The sequence below is a fragment of the Colobus angolensis genome, unplaced genomic scaffold (genome assembly GCF_000951035.1).
Source record: "Colobus angolensis palliatus isolate OR3802 unplaced genomic scaffold, Cang.pa_1.0 Scaffold111, whole genome shotgun sequence".
NCBI classification, from domain to species: domain Eukaryota; kingdom Metazoa; phylum Chordata; class Mammalia; order Primates; family Cercopithecidae; genus Colobus; species Colobus angolensis.
Genome location: NW_012112142.1, coordinates 1,238,704 through 1,254,841, shown reverse-complemented (window position 1 = coordinate 1,254,841; position 16,138 = coordinate 1,238,704). Strand labels below are relative to the sequence as shown.

Genomic DNA, 16,138 nt, shown 5'->3' with positions numbered 1-16,138 from the left:
CCTGGGCGAGAGTTGAGACCCTGTCTCAAAAAAAAAAAAAAACAAAAACAAAACAGCGCTGAACTAAAAATTGAAGGTAGGTTTCCCCATACAGGCCTTTACACTACTAAAATATAGACTCACTCATTTGCCAGCCCCTAGCAAACACCTATTTAAGGCCTACCAGATTTGGGCACCATGCAGGACCCATGAATAAAGACAAAGACACAAACACAAACACAAAAATGTTCCTGCCCTCATGGAGCTTATGCTCAGTGAGGTGAGGCAGACGCTGTCCCCATTACCCCTCATCAATGGCCGAGAGTGACAATCCTATGGAAATGCCCTCTGAAGGGGGCACAGATTCTCATACAGTGCCTTGAACAGAAACAACTGTATTCTTGAGAGGAGATTCTGAAAGTTTCTTTCACTCTCTTACGGAGACAGCTAATATACACACACACAAATTAATGTTATATACAGTGGATTTCTCTATGAAATCACATTTTGAGCAAAGAAACCTTGGCCATTTCTTGGTTCATCATACACTACCCAAAGGGTAGGCTTGGGCTCCTGCTGAGTGGAGGGAGATAACTTAAATCTTAGAGGCTGAGTAGCCTTGGTACCTTCCTCCCATCTCCTGTGTAATTTCACAAATAGTAATAAAAGATAGGGCTAGAATTCAGTGTTTATTTCAAGTAGGTTGGAAACTCAAGTGGTCAAGATGGTGGGGAAGATGTATAAGACTGAAACATAGTTTTGTTACATCAACCTAGGAAAAACACATGAATTGTAAGAGGCTTTGGGTTAAGAGGTCCCCCGTACGGAATGCTGACTGACTGAGTCATAGTCAAAGTGCGGCATTAAGCACTGCTGATGTTGTGCTCATCTGTGCTGAGTAGCAGAGAAGGTGAAGCAGTCCTTGCCTTCAAGATGCTGAACAATATACACTAATAAGCACTTAAAAGACAGTGATACAATTGCCAGAGAGGTAAGAAGAAGATCAAACAGCAGCCCACAGGAGGCAGTGACCAACTCTGCTTCTCCAAGTAGCTGATTTATGGATGATGAAGAGAGAAACATTCATTCAACATGCATCTGACTGCCTACGTTGTACTGTAAATGCTAGGATGTTATTGGAAGTGTATAAATAGACATAAATACATATATTCCAGCATCCCAATGTAGTTATGATTGGCCATCCAAAAAGCAAAAATCCAGAGTTTCCACAGATCCTGCTGCCCCAAAAGATGAGTGTGGCATATACTGATTCCCTAAGATGCAGCAACAAAACTTCCCACTTCCTAATAGACAAAACGACGACAACTGTGACAAAATGCTGCCCTCACTGATGCTGCATCACTTTAATGCTGCCATGACAAAGAAAACCAGAAAGCCCCAGGCAGCTCTGAAAAGGATGGAAAATCCCTAAGCAGATCTCGACAGTGTCAAGTTCTCCACCAGCCCCATCAGACGCAGCCTCAAGCCTCAAAGGACTGATACTTTTAGTCAGAATTTTCGGCATTTCGTGTGGAATAAACGTTTTCTTCTGAAATTGGCAAAACAACTGGCTGGCTTTTGGGAACACAACATCCTGCCAGCCCTGTCATGGCTCAATACCGCTAGACATCCAGAAACCCTATATATTGATTTTCTTTTGTCCTTCAGACACATGGGAAAAACTCATCCATAACATTTGGACAGTCTTCAAGAAGTCTCCACAGCTGCTGTGGGCAGGCGTTCATTTCTACACAGAAGAAATGACTAACACAAGATAGCGTTTCATCTTCTGGTTGTATGAGGAGCATTTACCATAAAGGGTAGTGAGCAAAGGTTACTACACCTTATTCTTCTCAGTAGCATCTATGGTACAACCTAAGAAACATGCCCACCCCACTTAGAGCCCATGGCAGCCTGTGTGTGGCAGGCCTCTGAAGGACACTGCCCCATCTGCTGAGCCGAGATCGTCTTGGCATCCGATCGATACCTACCAGCAAAGTGAAACTGTGTTCCAGCAGCATCCCATACTGTTGGACGAGCCTCTCTCGGGTCACGCTGGGGAGCTCCGGGAGTGTCTCCCGAATCTGGTCAATATTGATCACTTGCTGTGGGTCTGCACCTGCGGGCAGAGATGTGGCGTCGTAGAGCACCAGGGGAGGCAGGTTGGGTTCTGGCATGAACCTGGGCCGACAGAGGAGAGGAGACAGGACCTGAATCTGGAGTACTTGGATTAATGAGAAAACAAAACCTACCCCAGTAACATGAATGTTTCCGTGTTTAGATGCCATGTTACTTGCAAATATCTTCAAATGTCCTATTATGTCAATTCTGTTTCCCAGGGAAGCCTTTGCATCGGTGTCAAAACCTCCAAACCTACCCCTCTCCATGCTTATAAATAAGATGAGTGAAAGGACAACACAGGCTTGAAGCCACACTGGGATTTGTAACTGTGGATACATAATTCATTCCACAGTTCTTCAGGAATTGTGTCTACAGTTGTGTGTTGCTTCATGACGGGGATATGTTCGTAGACATGTGTCGTTAGGTGATTTTGTCATGGGACCATCACAGAGTGGACTCACATGAACCCGGATGGTACAGCCTACTACACACAGGCCATGTGGAACAGCCTACTGCTCCAAGGCTACTGAGTGTCCCAAATCCTGTAGGCAACTGTAACACAATGGCATTGGTGTTATCTAAGCATGTCTGAACAAGAAAGGGACAGTAAAAATGCCATGTAATAATCTCATGGGACTCCTGCAGCATACATGATCCACTGTTGACAGAAGCATCCATATGCACGCAGGACTATGTCTTCATAAAGACACAGGTTGGAAAAAATAGGACCGGATGAGAACAATTTGCTTATCAGAAGGAAAGGTGACTTCCCCCCATTTCAACATTTCTACTATTTTTAGCAGCATTTACATAAATAAAAAATGAAAGGAAAAAAATTTATCCTTGAGAAATAGAAGAAATGAATATATTTTGCCTAAATAAAATGTGACAGCTGGAGGAGTGGGAGGGAGGGATGAAGAGATGGAGCACAGGGCATAGCGAGGCAGTGGAACATCTTTCTCGGTGCGACACGATGGTGGATGCATGTCATTGTGCATATGTCAAACCCCACGCAACGTACCACACAACAGGGAACCCTAGTGTAAACCATGGACTCTAGCCAATATGGAGGTGTGAATATTGGTTTCATCATTGTAACAAATGAGCATCTTGCATTACTGTGGGACATAACAGGAGACTCTGGGGGTAGAGTGGGGAGGGAGAGTACCTGAGAACTTTGGACTTTCCATTCGATTTTACTGTAAAGCTAAAACTGCTCTAAAAAATGAAAGGAATTAATTTTTTTAAATGTGAAAGCTGCACCATCGCATGTAATCTTATGAAACAAGATGTCCCTCCCTCTGTTCTTGTCCAGCACTAATGGTTTCTCTCTGCCCATTTTTGTCAAACGGCTTATGTAAAAAAAGCAGGGTATTCAGAAGTGGTGGTTCGGAGGGAATGGATTCGAAGCACACACTACCCATCGCCTAACTGCCAGATCTCTTCTGTGAGTTAATCTGGCTTCTGAAGGCAAGAGGAAACCCACGGGAAGTTCCTGCAGCTCATTATCATCTGAGGCATCACACTGAAGCCACGGGCGGATGGAAAGCCAGACTCCACACTTAGGGGAAGGCACACCAACAGGGCAGGGAGCGACACTCAGGAATAAAGTGGGCTCCTGGGAGAACAGACTCATCCGGGAAGTTCACGGTTAATTAAAATAATTTTGACTCTAGCAGACACACAATGGGAGTTCTTGGGGTGAGGTTCACGCGAAGGGTTTATGAGTTTCTTCTTTCCCACATAAGCATGCTAATTTTGATTCTCACTGATAAAAACAGCTACACTTGCATCTTTCTGCCCTTCACAAAGGAAAGGTGGCTGATCTCACAACTTTGTTGCTTAAAACTTCAACTTGCTAAACTCAATGAGAAAAAAAATAAAAGTTTCAATTTATCTTATGCCTGTTCTTAGTATTGGCTTTATTTATGGGTCTCATATTAAGTAGTTCGACTTAATTTATCATGAAATAGCATCATGTGAGGTTCAAGGGAACCACCATCAACATACGCTATCAACATCTCTTTTCTCATTTCTTCTCAAGGAGCTTCATTCAGCATAGTACTGAATCGGTTATTGAACACAAGAATAAGAAGAGCCTAGACCCCAACCTCAACTGCCATCGTCTTAGCTCAACTATGACAACTTCGACACAAAAGTGGATGAACAAGTTCTTCCAAAAGCTGAATCAGTCAAACAAGGCACTCTGAGGCTACCAAATCAAGAAACTAGTACTTTTCTCAGTAAGCATATCGAAGAGGAAGTCTAGATGTCCCATCATGTAACAACAATGACAAAAAGTGGTTTCTCAAAATTGTTGAGGATCATTATGTTGAACTTTAAATGAACTTGAAATATGCCCCAGCCCCTGATATACAGCAGTATTTTGCCATAAGGAGTAACCACCTGTAGTCCTGTTTTCCTTCTTTGTCTCTCATTGACATGGTGTACCTGCAATAGTTAAATAAGAAAACATTAAACATTGCAAGCAGCACTGACCAGCCTGTACGCAGGGAAGGGCTCCCCTACCAATAAGGGACACAGGCAAAAACAAACTCTGTGGCCTTCCATGGGAAAACCTTAAGTGAATACATTAAAAAAAAATCATAAAGAAAGCAAAATGTACAGAATTTTTTTTTTTTTTGTTAAAGAATGACTTCAATGTATCCAGCTTTCAGCCAGTTCAAACTCAGCTTGTGAGCTTTTTTCAGTATTCTGCTTAAAGTATACAATGCTCAAAATTTTGAATTAGAAAATTAAGGCCCAAGTTATCTAAACAAAAATAAGGCATCTCTACAACCAGGTCTTCACTCTGTTCCGCCTGTAGCTTCAGCTGGGAGAGGTCTAATAGATTAAGGAAGTAAAAATTCTTGCCACAAGGCAGGTAAGCTGGAAGCAGAGAAGGAAAGGGCCTAAAACTCAGCTCTCGGGCACAGTCTGGGTCACTTCAAGTCTCCCAGCAGCCCTAGGGTGTATGATACCCCTATAGGGTACACTACTTTTCTAACTGTACTTGAGGAAACCTAAGAGTGGAGAAGCTAAGTGCCTCCTTCACGGTCACGTGGCTGGCCAGCGGCTGAGCCCAGCCCTCTCGCACCCCGCCTGGCTGTGGTCAGGACGCTCAGCAATGTGAACTCACCCCAGCTGGTGATGAAATGAGCGCGTTTCATTCAGAATTTCACCTCCATTCTCAAGTTCATCGATTTGCCTCTGAATTTCATAGTCTAGGAAAAACACACTAATTTAGCATCATATTTTGATTATACCTTTCATCTAGTCAAGCAATAATTAGAAACAACCTTTCTCAATCTTTCAGTAAAAAAAAAAAATCAGGAAGATTGTTTATAATTATCCTTCCCTTACACGCTGTATTTCCTTCGCACTGCCATCGTAGAATATCGGTGCTGGAAAGGGCCTTAGGAAGGCAGGCTCCCTCCGTGTTGAAACAATTCAGGTTCAGAGAGATCATTACGCAACCCCATGCAGATGATGTGACTTGGCAGAAGTGGGGCTGGGCCCAATATCTAGGTCTGAGATTGCTGCCTACCAAGGGTTCTTACCCTGGGAGCCTGGGATGGGCTTCAAAGGCTCTGGTACCCCCAAAATTATACACAAAGTGTGGGTTGTGTGCATATGTGCGGGTTTTGGAGAGAGGGGCCAGCATTTGCATTATCTTTTCAGAGGGACCCATGGCCCCGAATGATTAAGATCCATGGATCCATGCCTCACCATCAAATGAGGGAAGCTGTGGGAATCAAAACACAATCACAATTGCTAAGCTGCTGCTGCTTTCTTTTTTTTTGAGAGATGGGGGTCTCACTATGTTTTCCAGGTTAGTCTCAATCTCTTGGCCTCAAGCAATCCTCTTGCTTTGGCCTCCCGAAGTGCTGGGATTACAGGCCAGGCATAAGCCACTGAGCCCAGCCTGCTAAGCTTCTTTATGAAAATATCTTGAGCCTCCATCTTAACTCTCCCTCCCACCATGTACTACCTTCCCTTGCCCAAACCTAAACCCTTTATCCAAGCTGCTAAGAGGCAGCAACACCAACACATGTCAGTTTTTGCTGCCCATCTCTCCCCAACTCCAGTGATCTCTTTGGTTGACACGAGATGATGGCTAAATGGCCTGACACCAGGAGAAAAAGGTGGTGGAAAGAATCATAGATTTGGAGAATTGAACCCATAGTAGTAAAGCTTTGGCTCTTCCACTCTGAGTCAGACCACAGGGAGAATTCTCCCTCACACTGGTCCTCCAAAGAGTTCTTCATAGGACAGGAGGAGGCTAGGGACAGCCAAAAAGATGCTGGGGTCTCCTTCATAACTTGTGGATGACTCTACCTAAAATCCGGCTGCTTTTTTTAGGTTATTATCACCAACTCTTAAAATAACAGGTCCCAGCCCACTACTACCCAGCCTACTACTACCTGCATTTTCTCCATTTGTTCCAGGCTTCCCACCAACTTGGCTTATAAGGGTTTTCCCTGACTCAAACCTTTCCCGGCTTTGGGAACATGGGTTATGTCCCTTTCTGGAGGCAGAACAGTTCACCATCTTTAGTCTGCCTTCATATGGGAGCCTATCCCTTCCCTCTCTGCTCCCATAAGCTACCCCTTTGACCACTTTAATGCCTTTTTCCTGAAGACTGTCTTCATTGAGGCTGGTTGATTCACTTCAGGTTCAGGATAATAGGTTTAACACAAGACTAGAATCGTCTTTTCTGTACTGTTTCTAACATTTTCTTGACAAGACCAGGGCTCTATTAAACATTTTGGCTACAGCAAAACTTTGGCAACAAACTCAGTTATCTTGGTATCTGTGCACTCTTGAAGCGGTACACTTCAAACTCCATCCCTCCTTCTTCCTCTCTAGATAGCTTCGCTTTTAAAAAATCTTTTTAGTACTCTGAGGTCCTCCCCTTGAATTCACAGTTACCTATATCTATGGGACTGCCCAGATATTTATCTTGCTAAACTATTTTAATTATTATACATTTATCATCAATGAAATACCCACAGTGTGTGCTCCAGAAAGACTACTCTTTGACTGCATGGGCACATAACCTAGCAGTTAAAAAGAATATAAAAAGCAGGAAAACATAATGACCATTTAGGTCAAGCCATGGTCAATCTAAAATGAACAACCATGCCCTTATAAATCTCAAGCTTGTCAGAAAGAAGGTAGAAAATGGTAAAACATAGCCATGATCTTTTGTGGATCCTCTGATAAACAGGTAGAGTCTAATTTCCCCTCAAGTCTGCTTTGAATTCAATGTAATTTTCTTTTTTTTTTTCTTAAGAGACAGAGTCTTGCTCTGTCGCCCAGGCTAGGGTGCTGTGGTGCGATCACAGCTCACTATGACCTCAAACTCCTGGACTCAAGTGATCCTCCCTCCTCAGCCTCCTGAGTAGCTGGGACTACAGGCGCACACCACCATGCCTGGCTAAATTTTTAACTTTTTGTAGAGATGGGGTTTTGCTATGTTGCCCAGGTGGTCTTGAACTCCTGGCCTCAAGCTATCCACCCACCTTGGCTTCCCAAAGTGCTGGGATTATAGGCACGAGCCACTGTGCCTGGCTTCAATCTACTTTGAATAGAATACACTGGCAGTGACACTGTGTGAGTTCTACAGCTTAGGACTCACTTCTGCCTTCATCCCCCTGAAATGCTCCCACTGCCTCATAAGAAAGCCAAGGTCAGGCAAGTGCATGAAGAAAGATCACACGGATGGAGAAGCCCAGCAGACATCGGCATCAAGGCCCCAGGGTGTGAGACAGACTACCACGGACCCTCTGCTTCAGCTGGCCTGCTGGTTTCCCACGGCCACATGAGTGAGCTGACGCAGGACCAGCAGAACGGACCAGTGAAAACGAAAGTAGTTCTTGCATAAGCCACTACGTTTCTGGGTTGTTTGTTACCCAGCAAGAGAGAAACAATAGGAAGAAGGACGCTAGGAGCGGCAGCTGGCATTCACCTATGGCTTTGGCCAGGAACCTGATGCTGTTGAGATTCTTCACTTCCGTTCGAACGCCCAAAGGCTCCCCGGGGTGATGCACGGATATATTGGCATCCACTCTCAACTGGCCCTCTGGAAGGAGAGAAAAAAACAACTCCTTAGAAATTCTTAGAGGTGACATGGTCTTTTAAAGGCAGGGAGTGTCAAAGGTAGCAGCATCTAACTCTACCTGCTGTTTAGTTACAGCAGCCTAACTTCAGAGTTAGGCTCTGAAGTACGTGGCTGGTACTTCTGTTCCCTCGAGAGGGGTTACAGTCCTGAGGCATCTACGGTGTGCGCCTGTACATGTGAGCACATACAGATGTGTGTGTATGCACATACCAAAGAGAAGTTTTAGACACGCCAGCTGGAGAGATCTAATTTTTTTGTGCTAAATAAGAAAAACAAAACTATTAAAACGGAGATTGACTCTGCAGTTTTATACTGAAGTTTTTTTCAAACTGTCAGGGCTGAGTTGGAGGAAAGGCCTCATATATCTGATAACCCTACACTGCTCTCCAATGGAATGTGGATTTCTAACAGTGATTCCAGGAGATTTAGAGGAGAGTCCTTGAGAATTTGCAGCTCAAGGGCAAGAACTGAAACCTGGGCTTTTCCCCCTCCTCCTTCCTCCAGGTACTGTAATAATCTCCTCCTTCCACAAACATGACTCCAAATCCTTCCTGACGACTTGCCACAGCAGAAAGGCAGCGCTGTTACAAAGTCGGGAGTCTGTAGTGGGACTCAGAGAGGTGCTGACCCCATGCTGGGAGGACCTTCTTTGACCCTGGAGGCCTCTCAGATTAGGAGCAACAAGCCCTAAAGAAACAGGCAATGTGTGGAGAGGACTAAAAGGCTCTTGAGGAAGAGAGAGAGAGAGAGAAAAAAATTCCAAGACAAATAGATGTAGGTAAGAAAGAATCACATTTGGCACCCTAGAAAGTAAAGCTCAGATTCTCTATTCCCCGTTTCATTTACAACATTTAAAAGAGAACAGAGTGAGAAGACAAAATGCTGGATTTTATTTTCCTAGTTAAGTTTTTAAATTAAAAAGTAATCTGCCAAACCTGAGTGTCTTGATGGGCTGAATAAATTCATTTCCCAAGATTCCAAAGCAAAAGCATATTAAAATAATAAAGTAGTCAAAATGAATTCCATGTCATGAAAAGGAACTGGTTCTGTGTCATTCTCCCAGTGCTGGGCGGTGCAGCCTATACCAAGCTGGAGGTCACCGGCAGCCGGTGGCTGACACCTCACCACTCATTCTCAGAGAAAGGGAAGGGTTCGCCCAATTGCCACCCATGCTGACAGGGAAAAGATGCCTCTTAGCTCAGACATTACTCTCTCTCCAGCACTGACTTCTCAACATTTTTACAAGAATTCTGTAGCCCCTTATTTTTAATCCCTTTTTTGACAAGTTGTGTGTATCTGCATCTCAGGCAGTCCCAACTATTCCTGACATCCTGAGACTCTCGGTCTAGGAACCCTGAGGTCATCTTCTACTTCTCTGTTTTATTTGCCCCTTATATCCAAACTGGCAACTAGCCCATACCAGTTTGGAAGCTGCCAAATATCCCTCATGTCTGTCACGGCCTTTCCATTTCCGTCGCTACCACCCTTGCCCAAGGTCCCTCGCCTGAGGTCTCCGAGCTTCAGGCTTAGGTTATAAGATCACATCCTGACTCTTAACACAGTTCCCTCCTTGTCCAGGGACTGGCAATGTGGCTGTGACTTTCATACTGCTACAATCTGGGTTCATCATTCCTGCTGTTTACTCAACAGCACAGACAGCTCCTACCGGATCATCTGGGCTCCTCTGCTTGGTGTTCCACAGCTCTCATCTGATTTGGGTCGACACAACCCGTATGTTCCCACTGCTCATTCTGGGAGAAAGATCTCCACCAATCAGGGCAGCCCTCTGCATACACATCCCTGTCCGCTCCACCAGCACGCTCTCTTTATCAGAGCTACTGTCCCTCTCCTCATCCCTCAAGGCTTCACTTGAGTGTTACCGCCTCCTCCTAGAAGCCCTCCTCAGCAAGCTGGCCTGTGCTGGTGGGTCCCCTAAACTATCAGAATACTCATAATCTATACTACATAATTCAGTATGTGACCATAGTCTACTGTGCACTGGCCTCCATCTTTAAGACCAGAATGGAAGGCCCCTGAGGCCTGGGCCAGATTTTAACCCCCACTTGCCTTCTCAAGGGTGTCACTCTCAGTTATCCCTTCTCTCCCATACCAGTCATTACTCTTTCTCAGCATTCCATCTGACATATACATATGCAATAGTATTTCTCATTAAATGAACAAACAAGAACCCCAAAACCTATTCCCTTGGACCCAGTTCTCACTCTATCAGTCACTTAGCTATGTTTCTCTGGTTTCCTTTTCAGCAAAGCCTCTTAAACAAGTTTTGTTTGTTTGTTGCATACTGTCTCCACTATTTCACTTCCCATTTATTCCTAAACCCATGTCAGCCTGGCTTCTCTCCCCATCTCTCTAAAAATGCCCTTGTCAGAGTCACCAACAGTCTCCTGGCTGCCACATCCAGTGGACACAGGACACGCTTGTCTTCACCTACTGGACACCTCAGCAGCATGTGACACACCAACCGATCCTTCCTTCGTGAAGTATCTTCCTAGCTCAGCTTCTGCCGCCTTTTGCTCCCAGTTTTCCTCCTCTGGATGCTTTGTTTCCATTTCATTCACTGATGCCTTCCTTCCCATCCAAATCCAGGACCCCCTTCCTTATCTAGACTCTCTGGGTGGGGGGATACAGTTTTAAATACCACCTTGTGCTGAGGATGCCTACATTTGTCTCTCCAGCCCAGACCTCTCTGAGCTCCACACTTACAGCTCCGGTATCTATTTGATACCTCCACTTGGACGTCTCATAGGCAGCTCAGTTTCCAAAAGGAAATCCTGATTTGCCCCTGCACAAAGAGATTCTCGATCTCATCTTCCAATTTCAGTAAACAGCACCACCACCTAGTTCCTCCAACTTCCCTAAAGTCATTTGTGCTTCCTCCCTGTCTCTTCACCTTCCACACAGCCTATTTCTAAAAACCATCTTGTACGTCTCTCCTGTCTCTCCACCTTCATCTTCACTGCCACCAGTGCTGTTCAAAACAGCATTGTCTTCCATCTGAACTATTGCAAAAGCTTCTTAACTGGTCTCCTGGCTTCTACTCTTACCCATCTGAAATCCACTTCCCACAGAGCAGCCAGAGTGGTTTTCTAAAACATTCATCAGACTATGTTTTTCCCTTGCTTAAAAGCCTTTCAGTGATTACCACTGCACCTGGGTTGAGAGCTAAACTTCCTGCCATTATCTCTGATCTACCCCTTGCCCGCCTTTACAGTGTCACCTGATGCAACTGCTCCTTCTGCTTCTGGCACAGTGGCCTTGTGCTACCTTGCTTACCTCGGGGCCCATCCCCAGCCTCTCACCAGGGCCCTGGCCTCAGCTGCTTTCTGGAATGCTCGTCTCCTGGCTCTATGCTGCCGGAGCCTTGAATCATTCTTCAGGTTTTAGATAAATGTCACCTCCTCTGAGGGGCCTTTAAAAACAACACTGTCACCTTCCAATGTGACTCTGTAGTATGGCACCCCATTTATTTCCTTGAAGCATTTGTTGCTGTAATTATTTTGTTTTATTTGTTAATGTATTTGTCACCCTCCTGAACATAAGATCCATGTGGCAGGAACAATGCCTTCTGCGGAACCTAGAGTTGGGTCTGGCACTTGGTGACTGTTGAATAAATGAAATCTTGAGCGATGCATGCCAGAACGCTGGCATTTTCCTGAGCAGTGAGTAAGCAGACTGGTTTCTGTCTCACAGTAGGTTCCCGGTAAGTTCCACAGTTCTGTCTGAATAGGACTAATCTGCAGTTGGAATCCTCTGAAAGGCCCATTAAGCTCAAAGGAAAACTTCCAAAGTGTGCTGAGCTCCATCGAACCAAACTGCAATACTTGGGAGACAACTTTTTTTGAACTCAGGGAACCATGAATTAGACCTTGCCTGCTTTTAAAAATGAAAGCATCGTTCACAATTTAGAATTCTAATTTGGAAGAGGAATAAAAGCATGAGTTTCAGTCTCTCCCAGAGAAGACTACACTCCATAAATACCTGAGAGGAATCATTTAGTATCCTGCAGTGTTGAAAGAGAGTTCGCTAGCCTGGATTCAAATGCAGTATCAAACATTAACAAAAGACGTGCTATCTAGTGAAGACAAAATACCTTTTAAACAAATTAAGTTAAATTGCCTCAAGTGCACAAAAGCTTTACTAGTTAGGTTTCCTTCGATGCGTTCTGCACCACTGAGGGAGGGCCTGCATTCACACATCATGAGAATGGCATCAGGCTCAATTTCTACCTTCTAGAAGTCAAGATTTATAACAGCAAAACTAAAAAAAACTGTACCACTGAGCACAGTAATAAAGTGCAGTTTCATATTTTTCTCTAAAACACATTCACACAACAGAAATACAACATCAAGATAGAAAACTGTTTCTGCAAACAGCAGGGGCCCAAAGATGTGGTGGGGAAGGGCTGTTAAGCTATCTCGTTCTGATGGCTGAAAATAACAAGGTTTGACCAAAAAAAAAGTGGCCAAATTTTATTGAACATATTTTACAAAGCTCATTCATCTAGATGAGTGGTGATTCCATAAAAGTATTACTACTTGTTACTGTTAATAAGAGCACTGAACATGTACCCAGCACAGGCTATTTTCGAGGCCCTGTCCTAAGTTTTCTAGACATTAGTACATTCATTAGTACATTTCTTGACATCAGTACATTCATTGTAATACACCTTTAGTCAGAAGTCCCCAACCGGGGGGCCATGCACAGGTCCTGGTCTGTGGCCTGTTAGGAACCAGGAGGCACAGCAGGAGGTCAGGAGGAGAGTGGTGAGCAAGAGAGCCAAGCTTCATCTGTATTGACAGCTGCTCCTTATCCCTCGCATTACCATCTGAGCTCCGCCTCCTGTCAGAGCAGCCGCAGCATTACATTCTCATAGGAGCACGACCCCCATTGTGCATTGTGCAGGAGAGGGATCTAGGCTTTTGTTCCTTATGATAATCTAACGTCTAATAATCTGTCACTGTCTCCTATCACCCCCAGATAAGGGACCATCTAGTTGCAGGTAAACCAGCTCAGCACTCCCAGTGATTCTACATTATGGTGAGTTGTAGGGTTATTTCATTATATATTACAATATAATAATAGAAATAAAGTGCACAATCAATGCAATGCACTTGAATCATCCTGAAACCACCCTACCTTCGGCCCCCCAAGTCCACGGAAAAATTGTCTTCCACGAAACCAGTCCCTGGAGCTAAAACGGTTGGAGACTGTTGGTTTTGGTGACAAAGCCACTGAGCTATTCCCGAGGCCTTTCAAACTTAACCTATCCAAACTGGAATTCTACGTTTTCTCCCACAAAGTAATTTCTCTCAGCCAGCTGCCGCAACTCTATCAGATGGCCTTGATCACTTCTTTTCCTCTTTGGTTTCTTCTTTTCCCTTTCTATACAAAATTATTTGGGGGCATGTTTTTTAAGCGTGGAAAGTGAGGCTCAGAGAAATCAAAGCCTGGGCACCTATAGCTAGAAGTTGTAGGACAGGATTCCAAGCCAGATCCGGGACCTGGCAGCCCTTGGCACCCTGCCTTGCTATCCTGCCTCTCTTAAGTCAGCATCTGTGATGTCACGACACTGCCATGGCTGCCACTAGGGAAGTGGTATGATGCTGTGCTTAGAGAAAGGGCTCTTGGACCCAGACACACCTGGGCTCAAGTCCCAGCTCCGTTACTTCTTATGAGCCTTGGGTAAATAACCCCCACCTCTCTAAGCCTCAGTTTCCTCACCTGCAACAGGCAAACACTAGCACCTATTTCTCAGCAATGTCATTAAAATTTAAATGAGATGATAAATTAATTTAAAAATGCCTAGTGAACTGAGGAGCACATACTAAATGTCCCAACTGGTAGATATTATTATTGCTGAAACACTTAGCATGTCTACTTCTGTACACATTCAACTTAACAAACTATTAATACTTTGGGCATCTCCTCAACAGGGGCAAAAGGCTGTCCACTGAGAAGGAAATGACTTGGAACCTGGGCTGAGTTGTTTTATGCTCATCAGCAAAACTATCAGGAACTCACTGAACCACAGCCCAGAAGCAATTAGGCTTCTTTCCACAGCACCCTGGGTGTCCACCAGTCTTCAGTGTCACTTCTTCAGGGTGGCCCTCAGCTCCTGAGCTGCAGGCTCCAAGGCCAACACACTGGTCCTAAAGGGGTTGGGGGAGGGACGGAAGGATGAGCAAAGGAGAGGGGCCTAATAAAATGCTCACAGCAACAAGGAGTTGGTTCCCTGCAGACTCCAGGCAGACCTCAGCTCCCACAGAACTTTAGAACAACCAAAGCCTCTCGGCTGCTGTGCTAAGAGCCGTTGGATTTGTATTTAAAAGAAACAAAAAGTGTCACAACAAATGAGATTTAATGAACACTCTCAGCTGTCACTGACTGATGAGTTCTTGCCACTGTGGTTTATCTCTTGGCAAGGACCCAGATGGGACTATTTCTCAGCTAACAGGTGGCCTATTTATGATTCCATAGGGTTGGTAGGAATCACAGTTAGTTTGAAGAAGAATGGGATAATAAAAACTTTCTTAAAGCAATCAACACTTGGAGCATAAATGGATAACCATCCAACATGCCCATATTTCATTTGTGTTCTGTGGATTAAAAAAAAAAAGTGGTATGAGCAATAAATCTAAAATTGAGAATTCTCTTACTCTAAAAGAGACCGTTGTCTCTGTAAAGAAACTTGTAGGCAGCTAACCTTTATGCCACTCAAACTCATGTGGCTGTGTTTTTCCAGTCTTAAGCTTACAGAAAATAGCAAATAAGCAAGTTCTCTCCTGAGATTCAACATGTACCAGGGCTCTGATGTTATAATTTGTTGCTTGTTACACATTCTATATGACAAATGTGGCATTACAAATCCAGAAGTTCTCCTGTAATGTGGGAAATACATTATGTGACATGCTAAGCTTGGTAAATAGTATTATCAGACAGCACGGAGATGAACATTATCATCAACGGCATTTCCTGGGCACCTGCTGTGACCACTGTACCGTGCTATGGAAAAATGCAATTGTAGATTCAGAACCTATATTTTATCTCCTCTCCATCAGGGCGTGCTCTGAGGGTGGCAGAAGTTTTCAAAAAGTCCCTAGGAACAGAGTATAGGAGAAAACGATGGCAGAGGCTACCCTTTAGGGACTTATGGGAGAGCAAAGCAGTACCAGGCCAGGGCAAAGGACATCTAGAGTCATGAGGAAATCGAGTGTGACCAAAACCTATGATCTTTATATGCAATTTGCAAATGTTTCAAATGTGTAGTCTGGTCCCAAGGGTGCAAGTGTTTCTTTTATTTGTTTTAGTTTCCTACTGTATTTCCACTGAATTTAATTAAGATTTTATCTCAGGGTAAAGTTTTCATAATCTTGGCTTACAGTCAACATAATTTGGCTTCCGCTGTATATGGATGAAAAATCTACGAAAGAAAAGAAACAGACTCAAAGGAAAAGAGGCAACTAATGACAAAGTGCTATCTATACAGAACTCACTAACTAAGAACTGTTCTTGATAAACACAGTGTCTTCTTCCTGAGAAAGACTGAACTGTTCATTTTTTTTTTTTTTTTTGAGACAGAGTCTTGCTCTGTCCCCCGGGCTGGAGTGCAGTGGCCGGATCTCAGCTCACTGCAAGCTCCGCCTCCTGGGTTCATGCCATTCTCCTGCCTCAGCCTCCCGAGTAGCTGGGACTATAGGCGCCCGCCACCTCGCCCGGCTAGTTTTTTTTTTTTTTGTATTTTTTAGTAGAGACGGGGTTTCACCATGTTAGCCAGGATGGTCTCGATCTCCTGACCTCATGATCCGCCTGTCTCGGCCTCTCAAAGTGCTGGGATTACAGGCTTGAGCCACCGCACCCGGCAAGACTGAAGTGTTCAAAACCATTATTTCATTA

General features: G+C 44.4%; 1 protein-coding gene across 1 annotated transcript in view; it reads right to left on the bottom strand.

Moving 5' to 3' along the window:
• The window catches only part of GATB (glutamyl-tRNA(Gln) amidotransferase, subunit B), a 94,368-nt gene that overhangs the window by 28,215 nt on the left and 50,015 nt on the right, over positions 1-16,138 (bottom strand). Inside the window, exons 6-9 of the mRNA XM_011956469.1 lie at positions 8,072-8,185; positions 5,240-5,324; positions 4,507-4,551; positions 1,971-2,160 (exon numbers count right to left, since the gene is read on the bottom strand). Of these exons, the coding sequence (XP_011811859.1) occupies positions 1,971-2,160; positions 4,507-4,551; positions 5,240-5,324; positions 8,072-8,185 (434 nt within the window). The remainder of the gene's footprint in view (positions 1-1,970; positions 2,161-4,506; positions 4,552-5,239; positions 5,325-8,071; positions 8,186-16,138) is intronic.